We start from the raw sequence: 21552 nt of genomic DNA on the forward strand, positions 1-21552 counted from the left end.
TGATTCTAAAAGCCATCAAATCCCCTGGACCCGACGGCCGACATCCTAGGGTACTAAAAGAGGTGGCTGAAGAGATAGTGGATGCATTGGTTTTGATCTTCCAAAATTCCCTAGATTCTAGAATGGTCCCAGCGGATTGGAAGGTCACAAATGTAACCCCGCTATTCAAGAAAGGAGGGAGAGAAAAAAACAGGGAACTACAGGCCAGTTAGTCTGACATCAGTCGTCGGGGAAATGCTGGAATCCATTGTTAAGGAAGTGGTCTCAGGGCACTTAGAAAATCATAACATGATTAGGCGGAGTCAACATGGTTTTATGAAAGGTAAATCATGTTTGACAAATTTATTTGAGCTTTTGAGGATGTAACTAGCAGAGTAGATAAAGGGGAACCAGTGGATGTAGTATATTTGGATTTCCAAAAGGCATTCGATAAGGTGCCACATAAAAGGTTATTACACAAGATTAGGGCTCATGGGGTTGGGGGTAATATAGTAGCATGGATAGAGGATTGGTTAATGGACAGAAAACAGAGAGTAGGGATAAACAGATCTTTTTCAGGTTGGCAGGCTGTAACTAGTGGGGTGCCGCAAGGATCAGTGTTGGGGCCTCAGCTATTTACAATCTATATTAATGACCTAGATGAAGGGACCGAGTGTAATGTATCCAAGTTTGCTGATGATACAAAGCTAGGTGGGACAGTAAGCTGTGAGGAGAACACAAAGGCCTAGAAATTGGGTTGGGGCGCCAAAGTGGCGCAAAAGTCACCTGAGCGCAGGATTTAGCACAGCGTTCGTGGCTTCAGCGATCGTCCGATATTCAGTTTCATTGCCCCTCGCGGGACACGAGGTGAGGCTCGAGGCGCTCCGCGTCCCTCTTAGGGCGCTGAAACTGAATATCGCAGCGCAACGTGCCGCAGCGCCACACGCTGCGGCACGGTACGCTGCAGTACTGCAGGCCTTCCTCCCACTGTTAAGGGGGAGGTGCCTGCAACAGCACGATCCCCGATCGCGAGTACCGGCAAACGAGCCCGGCACCAAGGAGAAGTGCCAGGCTCTCGGGCAACAGCCGGCAATGCCGTGGGGGGGGGTGGTTAGGAGGCCGGGGATGGAGGTGCGGGCAGGCGGCCACCGAAAAAGGTGGCCGCCCCGCACCTCCACCTTAACTTGCGCCGCTGCCGGCACAGTAAGGCCCCGTGAACCGGGTGCGGGTAGCGAACGGCGCAACTGCGCCGTTCGCTACCAAATATCGCGAACGGGGCGCGAATGGGGCGCTGCGCACACCGATGACGTCATCGGTGTCGGCGCAGCGCAAAAGACTAACGCCACCATTATCGCCCCAACTCAATATCGCGGGAGGCGCAGCCAGTGGCGCTACAGCCACTGCCTGCCTCTTTAGGCGCTAACAAGTGGCGCTACTCACCCAATTTCTCCCCCAAAGAGTCTGCAAAGGGATATAGATAGACTGAGTGAGTGGGCAGTAAGGTGGCAGATGGAGCATAATGTAGGGAAATGTGAGGTTATTCACTTTGGTAGGAAGAATAGAAAAACAGAATATTTTTTAAATGGTGAGAAACTTTCAAATGTTGGTGTTCAGAGAGATTTGGGTGTCCTCGTGCAAGAAACACAGAAAGCTAGCATGCAGGTACAGCAAGCAATAAGGAAGGCAAATGGCATGTTGGCCTTTATTGCAGGGGGTTGGAGTATAAGAGTAAGGAAGTCTTGCTACAATTGTACAGGGCCTTGGTGAGACCACACCTGGAGTACTGGGCACAGTTTTGGTCTCCTTATCTGAGGAAGGATATACTTGCCTTGGAGGCGGTGCAACGAAGGTTCACTAGATTGATTCCTGGGATGAGGGGGCTGTCCTATGATGAGAGATTGTGTAGAATGGGCCGATACTCTCTGGAGTTTAGAAGAATGAGAGGTGATCTCATTGAAATATACAAGATTCTGAAGGGGATTGACAGGGTAGATGCTGAGAGGTTGTTTCCCCTGGCTGGAGAGTCTAGAACTAGGGGGCATAGTCTCAGGATAAGGGGTCGGCCATTTAGGACTGAGATGAGGAGGAATTTCTTCACTCAGAGGGTTGTGAATCTTTGGAATTCTCTGCCCCAGAGGGCTGTGGAGGCTGAGTCGTTGAGTATATTCAAGGCTGAGATCGATAGATTTATGGACTCTAGGGGAATCGAGGGATATGGAGATCGGGCGGGAAAGTGGAGTTGAGGTCGATGATCAGCCATGATCTTATTGAATGGCAGAGCAGGCTCGAGGGGCCGAATGGCCGACTCCTGCTCTTATTTCTTATGTTCTTGAAGCGCATGTTTGTGGCATCAGGTGGTGAGAGGATCAGGTTCAGCTGTTACACTCCCCCCATGGGAGAATAGTCTGTCAACACCCATTGTCTGGGCTGACACATGGAGATGGGTCACTGGGATGAGATGCTGATGTGAGTCAGAAGGATGTGGGTTCAAGTCCCACTCCAGAGACTTTGTAGGGGGTTTTGGTTTGGGGTTTTTGTCTGGTCAGTCAGTCGTGCCTGAGCTGCCCCAGCCCCGTGCAGTTCGAATCGCTTCCCCCTTTTTAGTTCTGAGCAGCGGACTTATTTACGAGTAGCGACATAGACAAACGAGACCAGTGGTTCGGTGCAAAGAAAACCAATGTTTATTAAAATAGAGAAATAATCACTATACAGAGAGAATCACTATGGATGCAACACGATTACACTTAGCGGGGGAGGAGAAACGGACACATCGAGGGAAAATGACTAAAATGACAATTTTAGCAATCCCCTTAACTCCCACCCTTTACACCTATCTAAGTTGTCTTGTGATGGACCAGAAAACTTATGCTCACCAGTCTCGGATGTTAGAACGCCTGCTCCGTGCCCCGTTGCCTGCCGATGTCTTTAGGGTTTTCACCGCCCGGAGCAGAGATACCCCAGTGATTTAAATGTAACTGCCGGTATCCTGCTTCCCTGGACGGGCTCTTCGTCGATGATCTTCTTGATGTTAAGGCAGGGCACCGGAGTCCAGGCGCAAGAGAGAGAGAGTGATGGCTTCCCGAGGGACTACTTATACCCCTTTTTGGGAGCCCTTATCACTCGCCAGATCAGCCTGTTTCTTTGTCTGACCTGGACATGTTGAAGATGATACAAAGGAAAACAATTTGGGCCCGTCGACCTGGATGGCCGGTTAATCGGTCTTTAAACGTCCCATAAGTGTTTTCCTTTGTGTAACTGCTCTTGTGATGGGGCCATTCCTGTTTTAATGCCCCGTTGATCGTTTCCAAACAGTGTTGAAGTCAGCTAACGAAGGTCTGAATGCAGCTATTACCTGTTGATTATCTGTGCAAACGGCCTTGATGAGCTTTAATCAGAGGCCCGAATGCCACTGTTTGCTTCTCATACATAGATGCAGAAGGCCTGTCTGCCTTCTAATTTCTGGAACATTCCTTCTTTGTCAGCCCAAACCTGAACTTTGCAGGCCTTGCCCTGAGGTTGACCGTAGCCATCTTGTTGGGCCCTGGAGCCCTGGATTTTAAACTCAGTCCAGCCAGGGTTTCTCCAATAAGCCAGAAGTAAATCTTCAGGGGAGACATGAAATTTGCGAATCCTTTCAACTTTGAGCACAAAAATCTAGACTGACACTCCGGTGCAGTACTGAGGAAGCGCCGCACTGTCGGAGGGGCAGTACTGAGGGAGCGCCGCACTGTCGGAGGGTCAGTACTGAGGAAGCGCCGCACTGTCGGAGGGGCAGTACTGAGGGAGCGCCGCACTGTCGGAGGGGCAGTACTGAGGGAGCGCCGCACTGTCAGAGGGGCAGTACTGAGGGAGCGCGGCACTGTCGGAGGGGCAGTACTGAGGGAGCGCCGCACTGTCGGAGGGGCAGTACTGAGGGAGCGCCGCACTGTCGGAGGGGCAGTACTGAGGGAGCGCCGCACTGTCGGAGGGGCAGTACTGAGGGAGCGCCGCACTGTCGGAGGGGCAGTACTGAGGGAGCGCCGCACTGTCGGAGGGGCAGTACTGAGGGAGCGCCGCACTGTCGGAGGGGCAGTACTGAGGGAGCGCTGCACTGTCGGAGGGGCAGTACTGAGGGAGCGCCGCACTGTCGGAGGGGCAGTGCTGAGGGAGCGCCGCACTGTCGGAGGGGCAGTACTGAGGAAGTGCCGCACTGTCGGAGGGGCAGTACTGAGGGAGCGCCGCACTGTCGGAGGGGCAGTACTGAGGGAGTGCTGCACTGTTGGAGGGGCAGTACTGAGGGAGCGCTGCGCTGTCGGAGGGGCAGTACAGGGAGAGTGATGCACTGTTGGAGGGGCAGTACTGAGAGAGTGCTGCACTGTCAGAGGGACAGTACTGAGGGAGCGCTGCACTGTCGGAGGGGCAGTACTGAGGGAGCGCTGCACTGTCGGAGGGGCAGTACTGAGGGAGCGCTGCACTGTCGGAGGGGCAGTACTGAGGGAGCGCCGCACTGTCGGAGGGGCAGTACTGAGGGAGCGCCTCACTGTCGGAGGGGCAGTGCTGAGGGAGCGCCGCACTGTCGGAGGGGCAGTGCTGAGGGAGCGCCGCACTGTCGGATGGGACAGTACTGAGGGAGTGCCGCACTGTTGGAGTGGCAGTACTGAGGGAGTGCTGCACTCTCGGAGGGGCAGTACAGGGGGAGTGATGCACTCTCGGAGGGGCAGTACAGGGGGAGTGATGCACTGTTGGAGGGGCAGTACTGAGAGAGTGCTGCACTGTCAGAGGGACAGTACTGAGGGAGCGCTGCACTGTCGGAGGGGCAGTACTGAGGGAGCGCTGCACTGTCGGAGGGGCAGTACTGAGGGAGCGCTGCACTGTCGGAGGGGCAGTACTGAGGGAGCGCTGCACTGTCGGAGGGCAGTACTGAGGGAGTGCCGCACTGTCGGAGGGGCAGTACTGAGGGAGTGCCGGACTGTCGGAGGTGCCGTCTTTCAGATGAAATGTTAAACCGAGACCCCGTCTGTCCTCTCAGGTTGATGTAAAAGATCCCATGGCGTTATTTCGAAGAAGAGCAGGGTAGTTCTCCCCCTGGTATCCTGGCCAATATTTATCCTTCAACATCACTAAAACAGATTATCTGGTCATTATCACATTGCTGTGTGTGGGAGCTTGCTGTGCACAAATTAGCTGCTGTGTTTCCTACATTACAACAGTGACTACACTTCAAAAAGTACTTCATTGGCTGTAAAGCACTTTGGGACGTCCTGAGGTGGTGAAAGGCGCTATATCAATGCAAGTCTGTCTTTTCTTCTCAAATCTCCCATCCTAAATACTTCCCCTAATCCTCACTGTGTTAATCATTACACCATTTCCTACTCAAACTCATTCTTACCCAGAACCTCAAACCTGTGAAACTGCTCCCCTCCCTCGCTCTCCCCGCCCTCTTACAATCTACTGGGTGTTAAAACCCAAAACAAAAGCAAAATACTGCGGATGCTGGAAATCTGAACTAAAAACAGACAATGCTGGAAATACTCAGCAGGTCAGGCAGCGTCCGTGGAGAGAGAACCGGAAGAAGTTAGAGATATAACAGATTTTAAGCCAATGCAGAGGCAGTGAAAGGAGGGGGGCGGAGGTGAGGAAAGAACCTCTGCTGTGTATTTTCAGCTTTGCTTTGCTCCTTTTCAATCTCATCTGGTGCTCCGCCTTCACCCAGGCCTTCAAAATAAGGAGAATTTCTCTCCTGAGCGTTTCCTGAGGGATACGGGGAGCAGGGAGAGATATCTCTGAGCTGCTACTGTGGATTCTTGCTGTGCTCGGGCTCCACTTTGCTTTGGTTGTGCTGGTTTTAGCAGCTTTGAAGTTCCTTTTCTGAGCTAACAAAGAGCGTGTAAAAGTGTGCGGAGGGGCGATGTATCAAACATAATGTGACGATAGTAAGTTAGATAATGGCAGCAAAGCAGTGGTGAATGGATGTTATTCAGACAGAAGGGGATGGAAACGGTGGAGTCCCCCAGGGGTCAGTGTTGAGACTAGTCATCTTCGCAATATATAGAAACAGTCTGGACCTGGGTAAAGGGGACCCAGCATCAACATCTGCAGCTGGCACAGAAATAGGAAACACGGTTAAGTCTGAAGAGGACTGTAAGTGATTTCAGGAGGACACAGGTAGGGTGGTAGATTGGGAGATGTTGGATGAAAGTTAATGCAGAGAAATGTGAGGTGATACATTTTAGGAGGAAGAATAAGAATAAGAAATAGATACTAAATGGTAAAACTTTAAAAGGAGTGGAGGAGCAGAGAGACTGAGGGGTTTGAGATACACAAATCTACCAAAGTATTACAATATGTGGGACAGAAACAGGCCATTCGGCCCCTCTGGTCCGTGCCGGTGTTTATGCTCCACACCAGCCTCCTCCCGCCCGTCTTCATCTCACCCCATCACCATACCCTTCTATTCCTTTCTCTCTCATGTTTATCCAGCTTCCCCTTAAATGTATCTACACTATTCACCTCAACCACTCCCTGTGGTAGCGAGTTCCACATTCTCACCACTCTCTGAATAAAGGGGTTTCTCCTGAATTCCCCATTGGATTTATTAGTGACTCTCTTATATTGATGGCCCCTAGTTCTGGTCTCCCCACAAGTGGAAACATCTTCTCTACGTCTACCCTATCGAACCCTTTCATCATCTTAAAGACCTCCATCAGGTCACCCCATGGTCTTCCCTTTTCTGGAGATGAGCCCCAGTCTGTTCAATCTTTCCTGACAGGTATAACATCTCAGGTGAGAGGACAAGTTGATGAAACTGCAAAATAAAACATCTTGGGGGGAAAATTCAGTTGCTTGCACCTCCCGTTAGCGCCTTAAGAGGGCGCTAATGGGGCACAAAGCCACTAGCGCCCGGGCGTGGCGATTTTTGCGCCGCTCGCGAAATTAACTAGACATTTTGCGGCGGCGCTAAACACTACCGCCACGATCTCCTGCGCCGGCAGATCATGATGTCAGTCGGGTGCGCAACGCTCCGGTAGCGCCTGGGTCCGGATATTGAGTGGCGTCCCCTGCCTTACCGCCTGCCGCTAGCAACGACAGGTTGAGGGGAGCGTTTTGCAGTCAGGAAGGGACTGGGGGAGCGCTATTTAAAGGTGACCGCTTCCTGCCTTTTTTTGTTGGTGACATTTTTGCACCACGCATTCTGAGAGAGAGAGAGAGAGACTTCGGGAGAGATTCAACGCTGTGTGAAGGAGTTTTGGGTACTGAGCAGCACTTTGCAGGTTTATTTTGATTTGCCCGTCCTTGCTTCACCAGCGCTCTGAGGTAACGCCTCGCTCCTCGGCCTTTGCGCCTTAAGACAGGTGTGAAGCGCCTGATTTAGCGCTCCAATCACCTCCAGGGGCGATAAAAGCCAAGTTTGCCGTCGGAGGCGATAATTAGCGCCAGGCGCTAAACTTTCCGCACGGCTGATAATGGCGCCCCAAATGGGGATGTACTGAATCTTTCCCCCAATGGATCCTGGGCTTTATAAATGGAGGCAGAGAATACAAGGAGAGGTCCATGTCAAACCTGTACAAATCACTGGTTAGACCACAAGTCTTGTTTTGGGTGCCTTACTTTAGGAATGATCTCAAGGCTTTGGAGAGAGCGCAGAAGAGATTTGACTGAGATGATCCCAGGGATGAGAGGCTTTAGATATGAGGAGAGACCGGAGAAACTGGGCCTCACTTCATTAGAGGAGCGATGTTAGAGGTGTTGAAACTTTGCAAGGTTGACTACACGCCAGCACCACGAGATGGAGCTAAAACAGTTTTGCTGCCTGCCCGGGGCATTTTTGAGGAGCAGGATGAGAGTCCAGCTCCATGACTCACTAGAATGTGGGAAGCACGACACTCACAACACTGGAGAAACTTTTCTTAACCCTTAGATTGCCAACAAGCCTATGTTGTGGTGAAGGTTCCAGTCTAAACTGTTAACCTGCCTTCACCTCTTTCAGTAACTGGTGAGCTTGTTAAGTATTTATAAAACTTTCTGTATGGATTTTTGGTGAATTCCAGTCTCCCTGGGCAGGCCCAGTTTTGCTTTCGGATCATGCTCAGTGACACTGACATTACAGGAATAAATCGACACAAACAACAGAGTGGAATTTAAATCCCTAAACTACTAAATAAACTTTAAACATTAAAAAAGTTGGGCGCTTTACCTCTGCTTGTTCTGTCAGCACTACTTTTCGTTGTGTTCCATTTGCCTTTTTTTCTGCTCGTTCCCTCTCTCTCGAACCTCCTCCATCCCTCGCCCTCTCCCTCTCTCTCTAACCTCCTCCAGCCCTCGCCCCCTCCCTCTCTCTCTAACCTCCTCCATCCCTCGCCCCCTCCCTCTCTCTCTAACCTCCTCCAGCCCTCGCCCTCTCCCTCTCTCTCTAACCTCCTCCATCCCTCGCCCCCTCCCTCTCTCTCTAACCTCCTCCATCCCTCGCCCCCTCCCTCTCTCTCTAACCTCCTCCATCCCTCACCCCCTCCCTCTCTCTCTAACCTCCTCCATCCCTCGCCCCCTCCCTCTCTCTCTAACCTCCTCCATCCCTCGCCCCCTCCCTATCTCTCTAACCTCCTCCAGCCCTCGCCCCCCTCCCTCTCTCTCTAACCTCCTCCAGCTCTCACCCCCTCCCTCTCTCTCTAACCTCCTCCAACCCTCGCCCCGCCCTATCTCTCTAACCTCCTCCAGCCCTCGCCCCCCCTCCCTCTCTCTCTAACCTCCTCCAACCCTCGCCCCTCCCTCTCTCTCTAACCTCCTCCAACCCTCGCCCCCTCCCTCTCTCTCTAACCTCCTCCAGCCCTCGCCCCCTCCCTCACTCTCTAACCTCCTCCATCCCTCGCCCCCTCCCTCTCTCTCTAACCTCCTCCAGCTCTCGCCCCCTCCCTCTCTCTCTAACCTCCTCCATCCCTCGCCCCCTCTCTCTCTCTAACCTCCTCCATCCCTCGCCCTCCCCCTCTCTCTCTAACCTCCTCCATCCCTCGCCCCCTCCCTCCCTCTCTAACCTCCTCCATCCCTCGCCCCCTCCCTCTCTCTCTAACCTCCTCCATCCCTCGCCCCCTCCCTCTCTCTCTAACCTCCTCCAGCCCTCGCCCCCTCCCTCTCTCTCTAACCTCCTCCATCCCTCGCTCCCTCCCTCTCTCTCTAACCTCCTCCATCCCTCGCCCCCTCCCTCTCTCTCTAACCTCCTCCAGCCCTCGCCCCCTCCCTCTCTCTCTAACCTCCTCCATCCCTCGCCCTCTCCCTCTCTCTCTAACCTCCTCCATCCCTCGCCCCCTCCCTCTCTCTCTAAACTCCTCCATCCCTCGCCCCCCTCCCTCTCTCTCTAACCTCCTCCATCCCTCGCCCCCTCCCTCTCTCTCTAACCTCCTCCAGCCCTCGCCCCCTCCCTCTCTCTCTAACCTCCTCCAGCCCTCGCCCCCTCCCTCTCTCTCTAACCTCCTCCATCCCTTGCCCCCTCCCTCTCTCTCTAACCTCCTCCAGCTCTCGCCCCCTCCCTCTCTCTCTAACCTCCTCCATCCCTCACCCCCCTACCTCTCTCTCTAACCGCCTCCATCCCTCGCCCCCTCCCTCTCTCTCTAACCTCCTCCAGCTCTCGCCCCCTCCCTCTCTCTCTAAACCTCCTCCATCCCTCGCCCCCTCCCTCCCTCTCTCTCTAACCTCCTCCATCCCTCGCCCCCTCCCTCTCTCTCTAACCTCCTCCATCCCTCGCCCCCTCCCTCTCTCTCTAACCTCCTCCATCCCTTGCCCTCTCCCTCTCTCTCTAACCTCCTCCATCCCTCGCCCTCTCTCTCTCTCTCTAACCTGCTCCATCCCTCGCCCCCTCCCTCTCTCTCTAACCTCCTCCAGCCCTCGCCCCCTCCCTCTCTCTCTAACCTCCTCCATCCCTCGCCCTCTCCCTCTCTCTCTAACCTCCTCCATCCCTCGCCCTCTCCCTCTCTCTCTAACCTCCTCCATCCCTCGCCCCCTCCCTCCTCTCTCTAAACCTCCTCCATCCCTCGCCCCCTCCCTCCCTCTCTCTCTAACCTCCTCCATCCCTCACCCCCTCCCTCTCTCCTCTAACCTCCTCCAGCCCTCGCCCCCTCCCTCTCTCTCTAAACCTCCTCCATCTCTCGCCCCCTCCCTCTCTCTCTAACCTCCTCCATCCCTCGCCCCCCTCCCTCTCTCTCTAACCTCCTCCATCCCTCGCCCCCTCCCTCTCTCTCTAACCTCCTCCATCCCTCGCCCCCTCCCTCTCTCTCTAACCTCCTCCATCCCTCGCTCCTCCTCCCTCTCCTCTAACCTCCTCCATCCCTCGCCCCCTCCCTCTCTCTCTACCTCCTCCATCCCTCGCCCTCCCTCTCTCTCTAACCTCTCCATCCTTGCCCCCTCCCTCTCTCTCTAACCTCCTCCATCCCTCGCCCCCTCCCTCTCTCTCTAACCTCCTCCATCCCTCGCCCCCTCCCTCTCTCTCTAACCTCCTCCAGCCCTCGCCCCCTCCCTCTCTCTCTAACCTCCTCCATCCCTCGCCCCCTCCCTCCCTCTCTCTCTAACCTCCTCCATCCCTCGCCCCCTCCCTCTCTCTCTAACCTGCTCCATCCCTCGCCCCCTCCCTCTCTCTCTACCTCCTCCAGCCCTCGCCCCCTCCCTCTCTCTCTAACCTCCTCATCCCTCGCCCCCTCCCTCTCTCTCTAACCTCCTCCATCCCTCGCCCCCTCCCTCTCTCTCTAACCTCCTCCAGCCTCGCCCCCTCCCTCTCTCTCTAACCTCCTCCATCCCTCGCCCCCTCCCTCCCCTCTCTCTCTAACCTCCTCCATCCCTCGCCCCCTCCCTCTCTCTCTAACCTCCTCCAGCCCTCGCCCCCTCCCTCTCTCTCTAACCTCCTCCATCCCTTGCCCCCTCCCTCTCTCTCTACCTCCTCCATTCCTCGCCCCCTCCTCTCTCTCTAACCTCCTCCATCCCTCGCCCCTCCCTCTCTCTCTAACCTCCTCCAGCCCTCGCCCCCTCCCTCTCTCTCTAACCTCCTCCATCCCTCGCCCCCTCCCTCTCTCTCTAACCTCCTCCATCCCTCGCCCCCTCCCTCTCTCTCTAACCTCCTCCACCCCTCGCCCCCTCCCTCTCTCTCTAACCTCCTCCATCCCTCGCCCCCTCCCTCTCTCTCTCTCTAACCTCCTCCAGCCCTCGCCCCCTCCCTCTCTCTCTAACCTCCTCCATCCCTCGCCCCCCTCTCTCTCTAACCTCCTCCATCCCTCGCCCCCTCCCTCCCTCTCTCTCTAACCTCCTCCATCCCTCGCTCCCTCCCTCTCTCTCTAACCTCCTCCAGCTCTCGCCCCCTCCTCTCTCTCTAAGCTCCTCCATCCCTCGCCCCCTCCCTCTCTCTCTAAGCTCCTCCATCCCTCGCCCCCTCCCTCCCTCTCTCTCTAACCTCCTCCAGCTCTCGCCCCCTCCCTCTCTCTCTAACCTCCTCCATCCCTCGCCCCCCTACCTCTCTCTCTAACCGCCTCCATCCCTCGCCCCCTCCCTCTCTCTCTAACCTCCTCCAGCTCTCGCCCCCTCCCTCTCTCTCTAACCTCCTCCATCCCTCGCCCCCTCCCTCCCTCTCTCTCTAACCTCCTCCATCCCTCGCCCCCTCCCTCTCTCTCTAACCTCCTCCATCCCTCGCCCCCTCCCTCTCTCTCTAACCTCCTCCATCCCTTGCCCTCTCCCTCTCTCTCTAACCTCCTCCATCCCTCGCCCTCTCTCTCTCTCTCTAACCTGCTCCATCCCTCGCCCCCTCCCTCTCTCTCTAACCTCCTCCAGCCCTCGCCCCCTCCCTCTCTCTCTAACCTCCTCCATCCCTCGCCCTCTCCCTCTCTCTCTAACCTCCTCCATCCCTCGCCCTCTCCCTCTCTCTCTAACCTCCTCCATCCCTCGCCCCCTCCCTCTCTCTCTAACCTCCTCCATCCCTCGCCCCCTCCCTCCCTCTCTCTCTAACCTCCTCCATCCCTCACCCCCTCCCTCTCTCTCTAACCTCCTCCAGCCCTCGCCCCCTCCCTCTCTCTCTAACCTCCTCCATCTCTCGCCCCCTCCCTCTCTCTCTAACCTCCTCCATCCCTCGCCCCCCTCCCTCTCTCTCTAACCTCCTCCATCCCTCGCCCCCTCCCTCTCTCTCTAACCTCCTCCATCCCTCGCCCCCTCCCTCTCTCTCTAACCTCCTCCATCCCTCGCTCCCTCCCTCTCCCTCTAACCTCCTCCATCCCTCGCCCCCTCCCTCTCTCTCTAACCTCCTCCATCCCTCGCCCTCTCCCTCTCTCTCTAACCTCCTCCATCCCTTGCCCCCTCCCTCTCTCTCTAACCTCCTCCATCCCTCGCCCCCTCCCTCTCTCTCTAACCTCCTCCATCCCTCGCCCCCTCCCTCTCTCTCTAACCTCCTCCAGCCCTCGCCCCCTCCCTCTCTCTCTAACCTCCTCCATCCCTCGCCCCCTCCCTCCCTCTCTCTCTAACCTCCTCCATCCCTCGCCCCCTCCCTCTCTCTCTAACCTGCTCCATCCCTCGCCCCCTCCCTCTCTCTCTAACCTCCTCCAGCCCTCGCCCCCTCCCTCTCTCTCTAACCTCCTCCATCCCTCGCCCCCTCCCTCTCTCTCTAACCTCCTCCATCCCTCGCCCCCTCCCTCTCTCTCTAACCTCCTCCAGCCCTCGCCCCCTCCCTCTCTCTCTAACCTCCTCCATCCCTCGCCCCCTCCCTCCCTCTCTCTCTAACCTCCTCCATCCCTCGCCCCCTCCCTCTCTCTCTAACCTCCTCCAGCCCTCGCCCCCTCCCTCTCTCTCTAACCTCCTCCATCCCTTGCCCCCTCCCTCTCTCTCTAACCTCCTCCATTCCTCGCCCCCTCCCTCTCTCTCTAACCTCCTCCATCCCTCGCCCCCTCCCTCTCTCTCTAACCTCCTCCAGCCCTCGCCCCCTCCCTCTCTCTCTAACCTCCTCCATCCCTCGCCCCCTCCCTCTCTCTCTAACCTCCTCCATCCCTCGCCCCCTCCCTCTCTCTCTAACCTCCTCCACCCCTCGCCCCCTCCCTCTCTCTCTAACCTCCTCCATCCCTCGCCCCCTCCCTCTCTCTCTCTCTAACCTCCTCCAGCCCTCGCCCCCTCCCTCTCTCTCTAACCTCCTCCATCCCTCGCCCCCCCTCTCTCTCTAACCTCCTCCATCCCTCGCCCCCTCCCTCCCTCTCTCTCTAACCTCCTCCATCCCTCGCTCCCTCCCTCTCTCTCTAACCTCCTCCAGCTCTCGCCCCCTCCCTCTCTCTCTAAGCTCCTCCATCCCTCGCCCCCTCCCTCTCTCTCTAAGCTCCTCCATCCCTCGCCCCCTCCCTCCCTCTCTCTCTAACCTCCTCCAGCTCTCGCCCCCTCCCTCTCTCTCTAACCTCCTCCATCCCTCGCCCCCTCCCTCCCTCTCTCTCTAACCTCCTCCATCCCTCGTCCCCTCCCTCTCTCTCTAACCTCCTCCGTCCCTCGCCCCCTCCCTCTCTCTCTAACCTCCTCCATCCCTCGCCCCCTCCCTCTCTCTCTAACCTCCTCCATCCCTCGCCCACTCCCTCTCTCTCTCTCTAACCTCCTCCAGCCCTCGCCCCCTCCCTCTCTCTAACCTCCTCCATCCCTCGCCCCCCCCTCTCTCTCTAACCTCCTGCATCCCTCGCCCCCTCCCTCCCTCTCTCTCTAACCTCCTCCATCCCTCGCTCCCTCCCTCTCTCTCTAACCTCCTCCAGCTCTCGCCCCCTCCCTCTCTCTCTAACCTCCTCCAGCCCTCGCCCCCTCCCTCTCTCTCTAACCTCCTCCATCCCTCGCCCCCTCCCTGCCTCTCTCTCTAACCTCTTCCATCCCTCGCCCCCTCTCTCTCTAACCTCCTCCAGCTCTCGCCCTCTCCCTCTCTCTCTCTAACCTCCTCCAGCTCTCGCCCCCTCCCTCTCTCTCTAACCTCCTCCAGCCCTCGCCCCCTCCATCTCTCTCTAACCTCCTCCATCCCTCGCCCCCTCCCTTTCTCTCTAACCTCCTCCACCCCTCGCCCCCTCCCTCTCTCTCTAACCTCCTCCATCCCTCGCCCCCTCCCTCTCTCTCTAACCTCCTCCAGCCCTCGCCCCCTCCCTCTCTCTCTAACCTGCTCCATCCCTCACCCCCTCCCTCTCTAACCTCCTCCATCCCTCGCCCCTCCCTCTCTCTCTAACCTCCTCCATCCCTCGCCCCCTCCCTATCTCTCTAACCTCCTCCAGCCCTCGCCCCCCTCCCTCTCTCTCTAACCTCCTCCAGCTCTCACCCCCTCCCTCTCTCTCTAACCTCCTCCAACCCTCGCCCCGCCCTATCTCTCTAACCTCCTCCAGCCCTCGCCCCCCCTCCCTCTTTCTCTAACCTCCTCCAACCCTCGCCCCTCCCTATCTCTCTAACCTCCTCCAACCCTCGCCCCCTCCCGCTCTCTCTAACCTCCTCCAGCCCTCGCCCCCCTCCCTCTCTCTCTAACCTCCTCCATCCCTCGCCCCCTCCCTCTCTCTCTCTAACCTCCTCCATCCCTCGCCCCCTCCCTCTCTCTCTAACCTCCTCCAGCTCTCGCCCCCTCCCTCTCTCTCTAACCTCCTCCATCCCTCGCCCCCTCCCTCTCTCTCTCTAACCTCCTCCATCCCTCGCCCCCTCCCTCTCTCTCTAACCTCCTCCATCCCTCGCCCCCTCCCTCTCTCTCTCTCTAACCTCCTCCAGCCCTCGCCCCCTCCCTCTCTCTCTAACCTCCTCCATCCCTCGCCCCCCTCTCTCTCTAACCTCCTCCATCCCTCGCCCCCTCCCTCCCTCTCTCTCTAACCTCCTCCATCCCTCGCTCCCTCCCTCTCTCTCTAACCTCCTCCAGCTCTCGCCCCCTCCCTCTCTCTCTAAGCTCCTCCATCCCTCGCCCCCTCCCTCTCTCTCTAAGCTCCTCCATCCCTCGCCCCCTCCCTCCCTCTCTCTCTAACCTCCTCCAGCTCTTGCCCCCTCCCTCTCTCTCTAACCTCCTCCATCCCTCGCCCCCTCCCTCCCTCTCTCTCTAACCTCCTCCATCCCTCGCCCCCTCCCTCTCTCTCTAACCTCCTCCATCCCTCGCCCCCTCCCTCTCTCTCTAACCTCCTCCATCCCTCGCCCCCTCCCTCTCTCTCTAACCTCCTCCATCCCTCGCCCCCTCCCTCTCTCTCTCTCTAACCTCCTCCAGCCCTCGCCCCCTCCCTCTCTCTCTAACCTCCTCCATCCCTCGCCCCCCCCTCTCTCTCTAACCTCCTGCATCCCTCGCCCCCTCCCTCCCTCTCTCTCTAACCTCCTCCATCCCTCGCTCCCTCCCTCTCTCTCTAACCTCCTCCAGCTCTCGCCCCCTCCCTCTCTCTCTAACCTCCTCCAGCCCTCGCCCCCTCCCTCTCTCTCTAACCTCCTCCATCCCTCGCCCCCTCCCTCCCTCTCTCTCTAACCTCTTCCATCCCTCGCCCCCTCTCTCTCTAACCTCCTCCAGCTCTCGCCCTCTCCCTCTCTCTCTCTCACCTCCTCCAGCTCTCGCCCCCTCCCTCTCTCTCTAACCTCCTCCAGCCCTCGCCCCCTCCATCTCTCTCTAACCTCCTCCATCCCTCGCCCCCTCCCTTTCTCTCTAACCTCCTCCACCCCTCGCCCCCTCCCTCTCTCTCTAACCTCCTCCATCCCTCGCCCCCTCCCTCTCTCTCTAACCTCCTCCAGCCCTCGCCCCCTCCCTCTCTCTCTAACCTCCTCCATCCCTCACCCCCTCCCTCTCTAACCTCCTCCATCCCTCGCCCCTCCCTCTCTCTCTAACCTCCTCCATCCCTCGCCCCCTCCCTATCTCTCTAACCTCCTCCAGCCCTCGCCCCCCTCCCTCTCTCTCTAACCTCCTCCAGCTCTCACCCCCTCCCTCTCTCTCTAACCTCCTCCAACCCTCGCCCCGCCCTATCTCTCTAACCTCCTCCAGCCCTCGCCCCCCCTCCCTCTCTCTCTAACCTCCTCCAACCCTCGCCCCTCCCTATCTCTCTAACCTCCTCCAACCCTCGCCCCCTCCCGCTCTCTCTAACCTCCTCCAGCCCTCGCCCCCCTCCCTCTCTCTCTAACCTCCTCCATCCCTCGCCCCCTCCCTCTCTCTCTCTAACCTCCTCCATCCCTCGCCCCCTCCCTCTCTCTCTAACCTCCTCCAGCTCTCGCCCCCTCCCTCTCTCTCTAACCTCCTCCAACCCTCGCCCCTCACTATCTCTCTAACCTCCTCCAACCCTCGCCCCTCCCTATCTCTCTAACCTCCTCCAGCCCTCACCCCCCTCCCTCTCTCTCTAACCTCCTCCAACCCTCGCCCCTCCCTATCTCTCTAACCTCCTCCAACCCTCGCCCCTCCCTATCTCTCTAACCTCCTCCAACCCTCGCCCCTCCCTATCACTCTAACTTCCTCCAGCTCTACAACCCCCCGAGATCTCTGCACTCCTCCAATTCTGCCCTCTTGAGCATCCCCCGATTTCCATCGCTCCAGCATTGGCGGCCGTGCCTTCAGCGGCCTGGGCCCCGAGCTCTGGAAATCCCTCCCTAAACCTCTCCGCCTCGCTCTCCTCCTTGAAGATGCTCCTTAAAACTGACCTCTTTCAACTGTCTTAATATCGCCTTATGTGGCACGGTCTCAGATTTTGTTCGGTAATCGCTCCTGTGAAGCACCTTGGGAAGTTTTACTACATTACAGGCGCTATATAAATGCAGGTTGTTAGTGGCTCACACTGTTTGTCATTCCTCCGTGCTCCAGATTGGCTTTAATGTAAACAATGGGTGCTGCGACTGAGCTGGGAGAGTGAGACGTAGGGACAGCAAACAACAGGCGGAGTGGAGTCATACAACGGTACAGAAGGAGGCCATTCAGCCCATCGAGTCCATGCCAGCTCTCTAGAGCAATCCAGTCAGTCCCATTCCCCCGCTCTATCCCCATCGCCCTGCAAGTTTAATTTAAGAGCCTATCCAGTCTCCCCTTGAAAACATTGAGGCCTAAAAACTCGGTAGCTTTGCGCCTCCTGTTAACAACCTAAGAGGGAGGCGGGGTGCTTCCAGTCGCGTCCCGCTTCCCTCTTGGGGCGCTACCAATAAATTCCGGCCGCAGGGGCACGAATTTTTTCCGTGCGCTAAAAGTAGCACCCCGGTGAAGTTAGCGCCCCAAAGGGGGCGCGACTCAATTTTTCCCCGGGTGTCTCCGCTTCCACCACTTCCGTCGGCGGCAAGTTCCAGGTCCTCACCACTCGCTGTGTAAAAAAGTTTTTCCTCACATCCCCCCTGTATCTCTTGCCCAAAACCTTAAATCTGTGTCCCCAGTCCTTGTACCATCGACTAGTGGGAACAGCCTTTCCCCGTCTAGCCTATCCAAACCCGTCATAACCTTGTACACCTCTATCAAATCACCCCTCAACCTCCTTTGCTCTACTGAAAACAAATCCAGCTTCTCCAACCTGTCCTTGTAGCTAAGATCCCCCATCCCCGGAACCATTCTGGTAAATCTCCTCTGCACCCTCACATGCATTCAGGCAGCAGGCGGAGTACTTGCAAAGTTTTCTATAAGTTTTCCCTGTTGGTTTTCAGCCTTTTAATTACCTGCAGGTTCCATCGGGAATGCAGGAGCTGGGCAGAAAACGGGCCGATTCTCCAGCCGTTCAAAGACCCAGGACGACTCATTTCATCCAATCAGAACCCACGCGAGCTCCTTCTGATCTTGAAACTTGGGTTACCCAACTGAGTTTAACTGAGCGAGCTGGCGCTCTGGGGCTTGAAGCAAGGAGGTGGGTCACCTGGACCCTCCAAAGGAGCAGGAACCCCAGAATCAGACCAGAAACTTTAACGCAGGCAGTGAATTTTTCCCGCCTGATAGTTGACAAACTGTCGCTCATCAGTTTTTCAAAAAATTAAAAGTTAGGCGTCCACACAGCGGGTGGTAGAGAGGCTGTTCGGGGACAGGCAGTATAGGTTGCGAGGTGCATCACTAGGCAGCGCAGCTGGAGCCCCCTAGAGCACCGGCTGAGCAATTACCTGCATGTATGTATATAGCACCATCCACAGTGTTTGGAGTTAGCAGTGTTTGTTTAGAATAGAGATTAACTGCAACTCACCATGTTACCAGAATCGAGAGGAGGAAACTATCAGGAAAGATTGAGCAGGCTGGGACCCTTTTCTCAGTAAAAGAGAAGACTGAGAGGAGACCTGGTGGAGCTCTTTAAAATTCTGAAGAGGTTCGATAGGGTGGATGTGAAGAAACCGTTTCCACTTGTGGGTGAGTCCAGAATAAGGAGGATAAATGTAAGGTAGTCACTAACTGATCAGATAAAGAATGTAGGAGGAATTTCTTTACACAGAGAGGGGTGAGAATGTGGAACTTGAAGCCGAGAGCACTGATGTACTTAAGAGGAGGCTAGATGCGTACCTGAGGGAGAAGGGGATAGAGGGATACGGGGCAGGGTGGGAAGAGGTAATTAGAGGGAGGAGGCTTGTGTGGAGCATCAACACTGGCACAGAGCAGTCGGGGCGAATGGCCTGTCTCTGGGCTGTAGATTTGATGTAGTTTATAGAACTAAAGAGGGAGAATCTGTGTCAACCAGCTGGTAGATTTGGGCCATTTTGTGCCTCGTTACTCAGTGGGTCTCAGCCTTAAATAGCAGAACATGGGGAAGATGAACCTCATCGACTAAAGGAAAAGATTTCAGTGCCCTCTTGTGTTGTCTCTGTGTCTGACATGAATTGACCTTTGCTCCCAGTCAAAGCAGGAGGCATGAGGATTGTCCGGAAGCATCACAACAGTGGAGACCCTCCGAGCCACGAGAAGGAGAAAGGAAGCAATGTCTTGGAGAGCAGCAGGTGAGGGCTGGCTGGGATTCAGAAACCGCGCGGCACCAAGCCCAACGCCGGCCTGTGCCAATCTCACCTGGGGCGGCATCAGAATGCTGCGATTGCCTCAGTAACCTGGGATAGGCGGGGTGGGGGGTAACATAGAAACATAGAAGATAGGAGCAGGAGTAGGCCATTCGGCCCCTCGAGCCTGCTCCGCCATTCGATGAGATCATAGCTGATCATCCAAACTCAGTACCCTGTCCCTGCTTTCTCCCCATATCCCTTGATACCTTTAGCTCTAAGAAATATAACCTGCCTGGGTTCCAGCTCCTCATCTCTGTCTGGTGATCCCTGCTGGAAGGATTATACGTCTGGACGTGGGGTGAGGTCAGGATCCGGCATGTTTCTTTAAAGTTTTTTATTAATTCCTGGGATGTGGGCGTCGCTGGCAAGGCCAGCATTTATTGCCCATCCCTAGTTGCCCTCGAGAAGGTGGTGGTGAGCCGCCTTCTTGAACCGCTGCAGTCCGTGTGGTGAAGGTGCTCCCACAGTGCTGTTAGGGAGGGAGATCCAGGATTTTGACCCAGCGACGATGAAGGAAGGGTGATATATTTCCAAGTCAGGATGGTGTGTGACTTGGAGGGGAACTTGGAGGTGGCGGTGTTCCCATGCGCCTGCTGCCCTTGTCCTTCTAGGTGGAAGAGATCGCGGGTTTGGGAGGTACTGCCGAAGAAGCCTTGGCGAGTTGCTGCAGTGCATCTTGTAGATGGTACACACTGCAGCCACGGTACGCCGGTGGTGGAGGGAGTGAATGTTTAAGGTGGTGGATGGGGTGCCAATCAAACGGGCTGCTTTGTCCTGGATAGTGTTGAGCTTCTTGAGTGTTGTTGGAGCTGTACTCGTCCAGGCAAGTGGAGAGTATTCCACCACACTCCTTACTTGTGCCTTGTAGATGGTGGAAAGGCTTTGGGGAGTCTGGAGCCGAGTGGTCTTGGCGGAACCCAAACTGGGCATCAGTGAGCAGGTTATTGGTGAGTAAGTGCTGCTTGATAGCACTGTCAATGACACCTTCCATCACTTTGCTGATGATTGAGTGTAGACTGATGGGGCGGTAATTGGTCGGATTGGATTTGTCCTGCTTTTGTGGACAAGACGTACCTGGGCAGTTTTCCACATTGTCGGATAGATGCCAGTGTTGTAGCTGTACTGGAGCAGCTTGGCTAGAGGCGCGGCTAGTTCTGGAGCACAAGTCTTCAGCACGATAGCCAGGATGTTGTCAGGGCCCATAGCCTTTGCTGTATCCAGTGCGCTCAGCTGTTTCTTGATACCATGTGGAGGGAATCGAATTGGCCGAAGACTGGCTTCTGTGATGGTGGGGACCTCAGGAGGAGGCCGAGATAGATCATCCACTCGGCACTTCTGGCTGAAGATGGTTGCAAATGCTTCAGCCTTGTCTTTTGCACTCACATGCTGGGCTCCACCATCATTGAGGATGGGGATATTCATGGAGCCTCCTCCTTGTTTAATGGTCCACCACCATTCATGACTGGATGTGGCAAGACTGCAGAGCTTTGATCTGATCCGTTGATTGTGGGATCGCTTAGCCCTGTCTATAACATGCTGCTTCCGCTTTTTTAGCATGCATGTAGTCCTGTGTTGCAACTTCCCCGGGTTGGCACCTCATTTTTAGGTACACCTGGTGCTGCTCCTGGGATGCTCTTCTACACTCCTTATTGAGCCAGGGTTGGTCACCTGGCTTGATGGTAATGGTAGAGTGAGGGATATGCCGGGCCATGAGGTTACAGGTTGTGGTGGAATACAATTCTGCTGCTGATGATGGCCTGCAGCGCCTCATAGATGTCCAGTTTTGAGCTGCTAGATCTGTTCTGAATCTATCCCATTTAGCACGGTGGTAGTGCCACACAACACGATGGAGGGTGTCCTCCGTGTGAAGACGGGACTTCGTCTCCACAATGACTGTGCGGTGGTCACTACTACCAATACTGTTATGGACAGATGCATCTGTGACAGGTAGATTGGTGAGGACGAGGTCAAGAAGGTTTTTCCCCTCGTGTTGGTTCTCTCACCACCTGCCGCAGGCCCAGACTGGCAGCTATGTCCTTCAGGACTCGGCCAGCTCGGTCAGTAGTGGTGCTACCGAGCCACTCTTGGTGATGGACATTGAAGTCACCCACCCAGAGTACATTCTGTGCCCTTGCTACTCTCAGTGCTTCTTCCAAGTGGTGTTCAACATGGAGGAGTACTGATTCATCAGCTGAGGGAGGGCGGTAGGTGGTAATCAGCAGGAGGTTTCCTTGCCCGTGCTTGACCTGATGCCATGAGACTTCATGGGGTCTGGAGTCAATGTTGAGGACTGCCAGGACCACTCCTTCCCGACTGTATACCACTGTGCCGCCACCCCTGGTGGGCCTGTCCTGCCGGTGGGACAGGACATACCCAGGGATGGTGAGGGAGGAGTTTGGGACATTGGCTAAAAGGTATGATTCTGTGAGTAAGACGATGTCAGGCTGTTGCTTGACAAGTCTGTGGGACAGCGCTCCCAATTTTGGCACAAGTCTCCAGATGTTGGTGAGGAGGACTTTGCAGGGCTGACTGGGCTGGGTGCCATTGTCGTGTCTGTAGCCGGTGCCGAGGTCGATGCCGGGTGGTCCGTCCGGTTTCATTCTTATTGTTTTTTGTAGCAGATTTTTTTACAACTGAGTGTCTCGCTGGGTCATTACAGAGGGGCAGTTAAGAGTCAACCACATTGCT

General features: G+C 56.2%; 1 protein-coding gene across 1 annotated transcript in view; it reads left to right on the forward strand.

Moving 5' to 3' along the window:
• LOC147100963 (death-associated protein 1 homolog) overlaps positions 1-21552 on the forward strand; it is a 53795-nt gene that overhangs the window by 7892 nt on the left and 24351 nt on the right. Inside the window, exon 2 of the mRNA XM_085966077.1 lies at positions 18708-18807. Coding sequence (XP_085822203.1) covers positions 18708-18807 — 100 coding nt within the window. The remainder of the gene's footprint in view (positions 1-18707; positions 18808-21552) is intronic.

This window comes from Somniosus microcephalus, chromosome 24 (genome assembly GCF_052327205.1).
Source record: "Somniosus microcephalus isolate GS21.2 chromosome 24, FLI_Smic_1.0, whole genome shotgun sequence".
Lineage (NCBI taxonomy): Eukaryota > Metazoa > Chordata > Chondrichthyes > Squaliformes > Somniosidae > Somniosus > Somniosus microcephalus.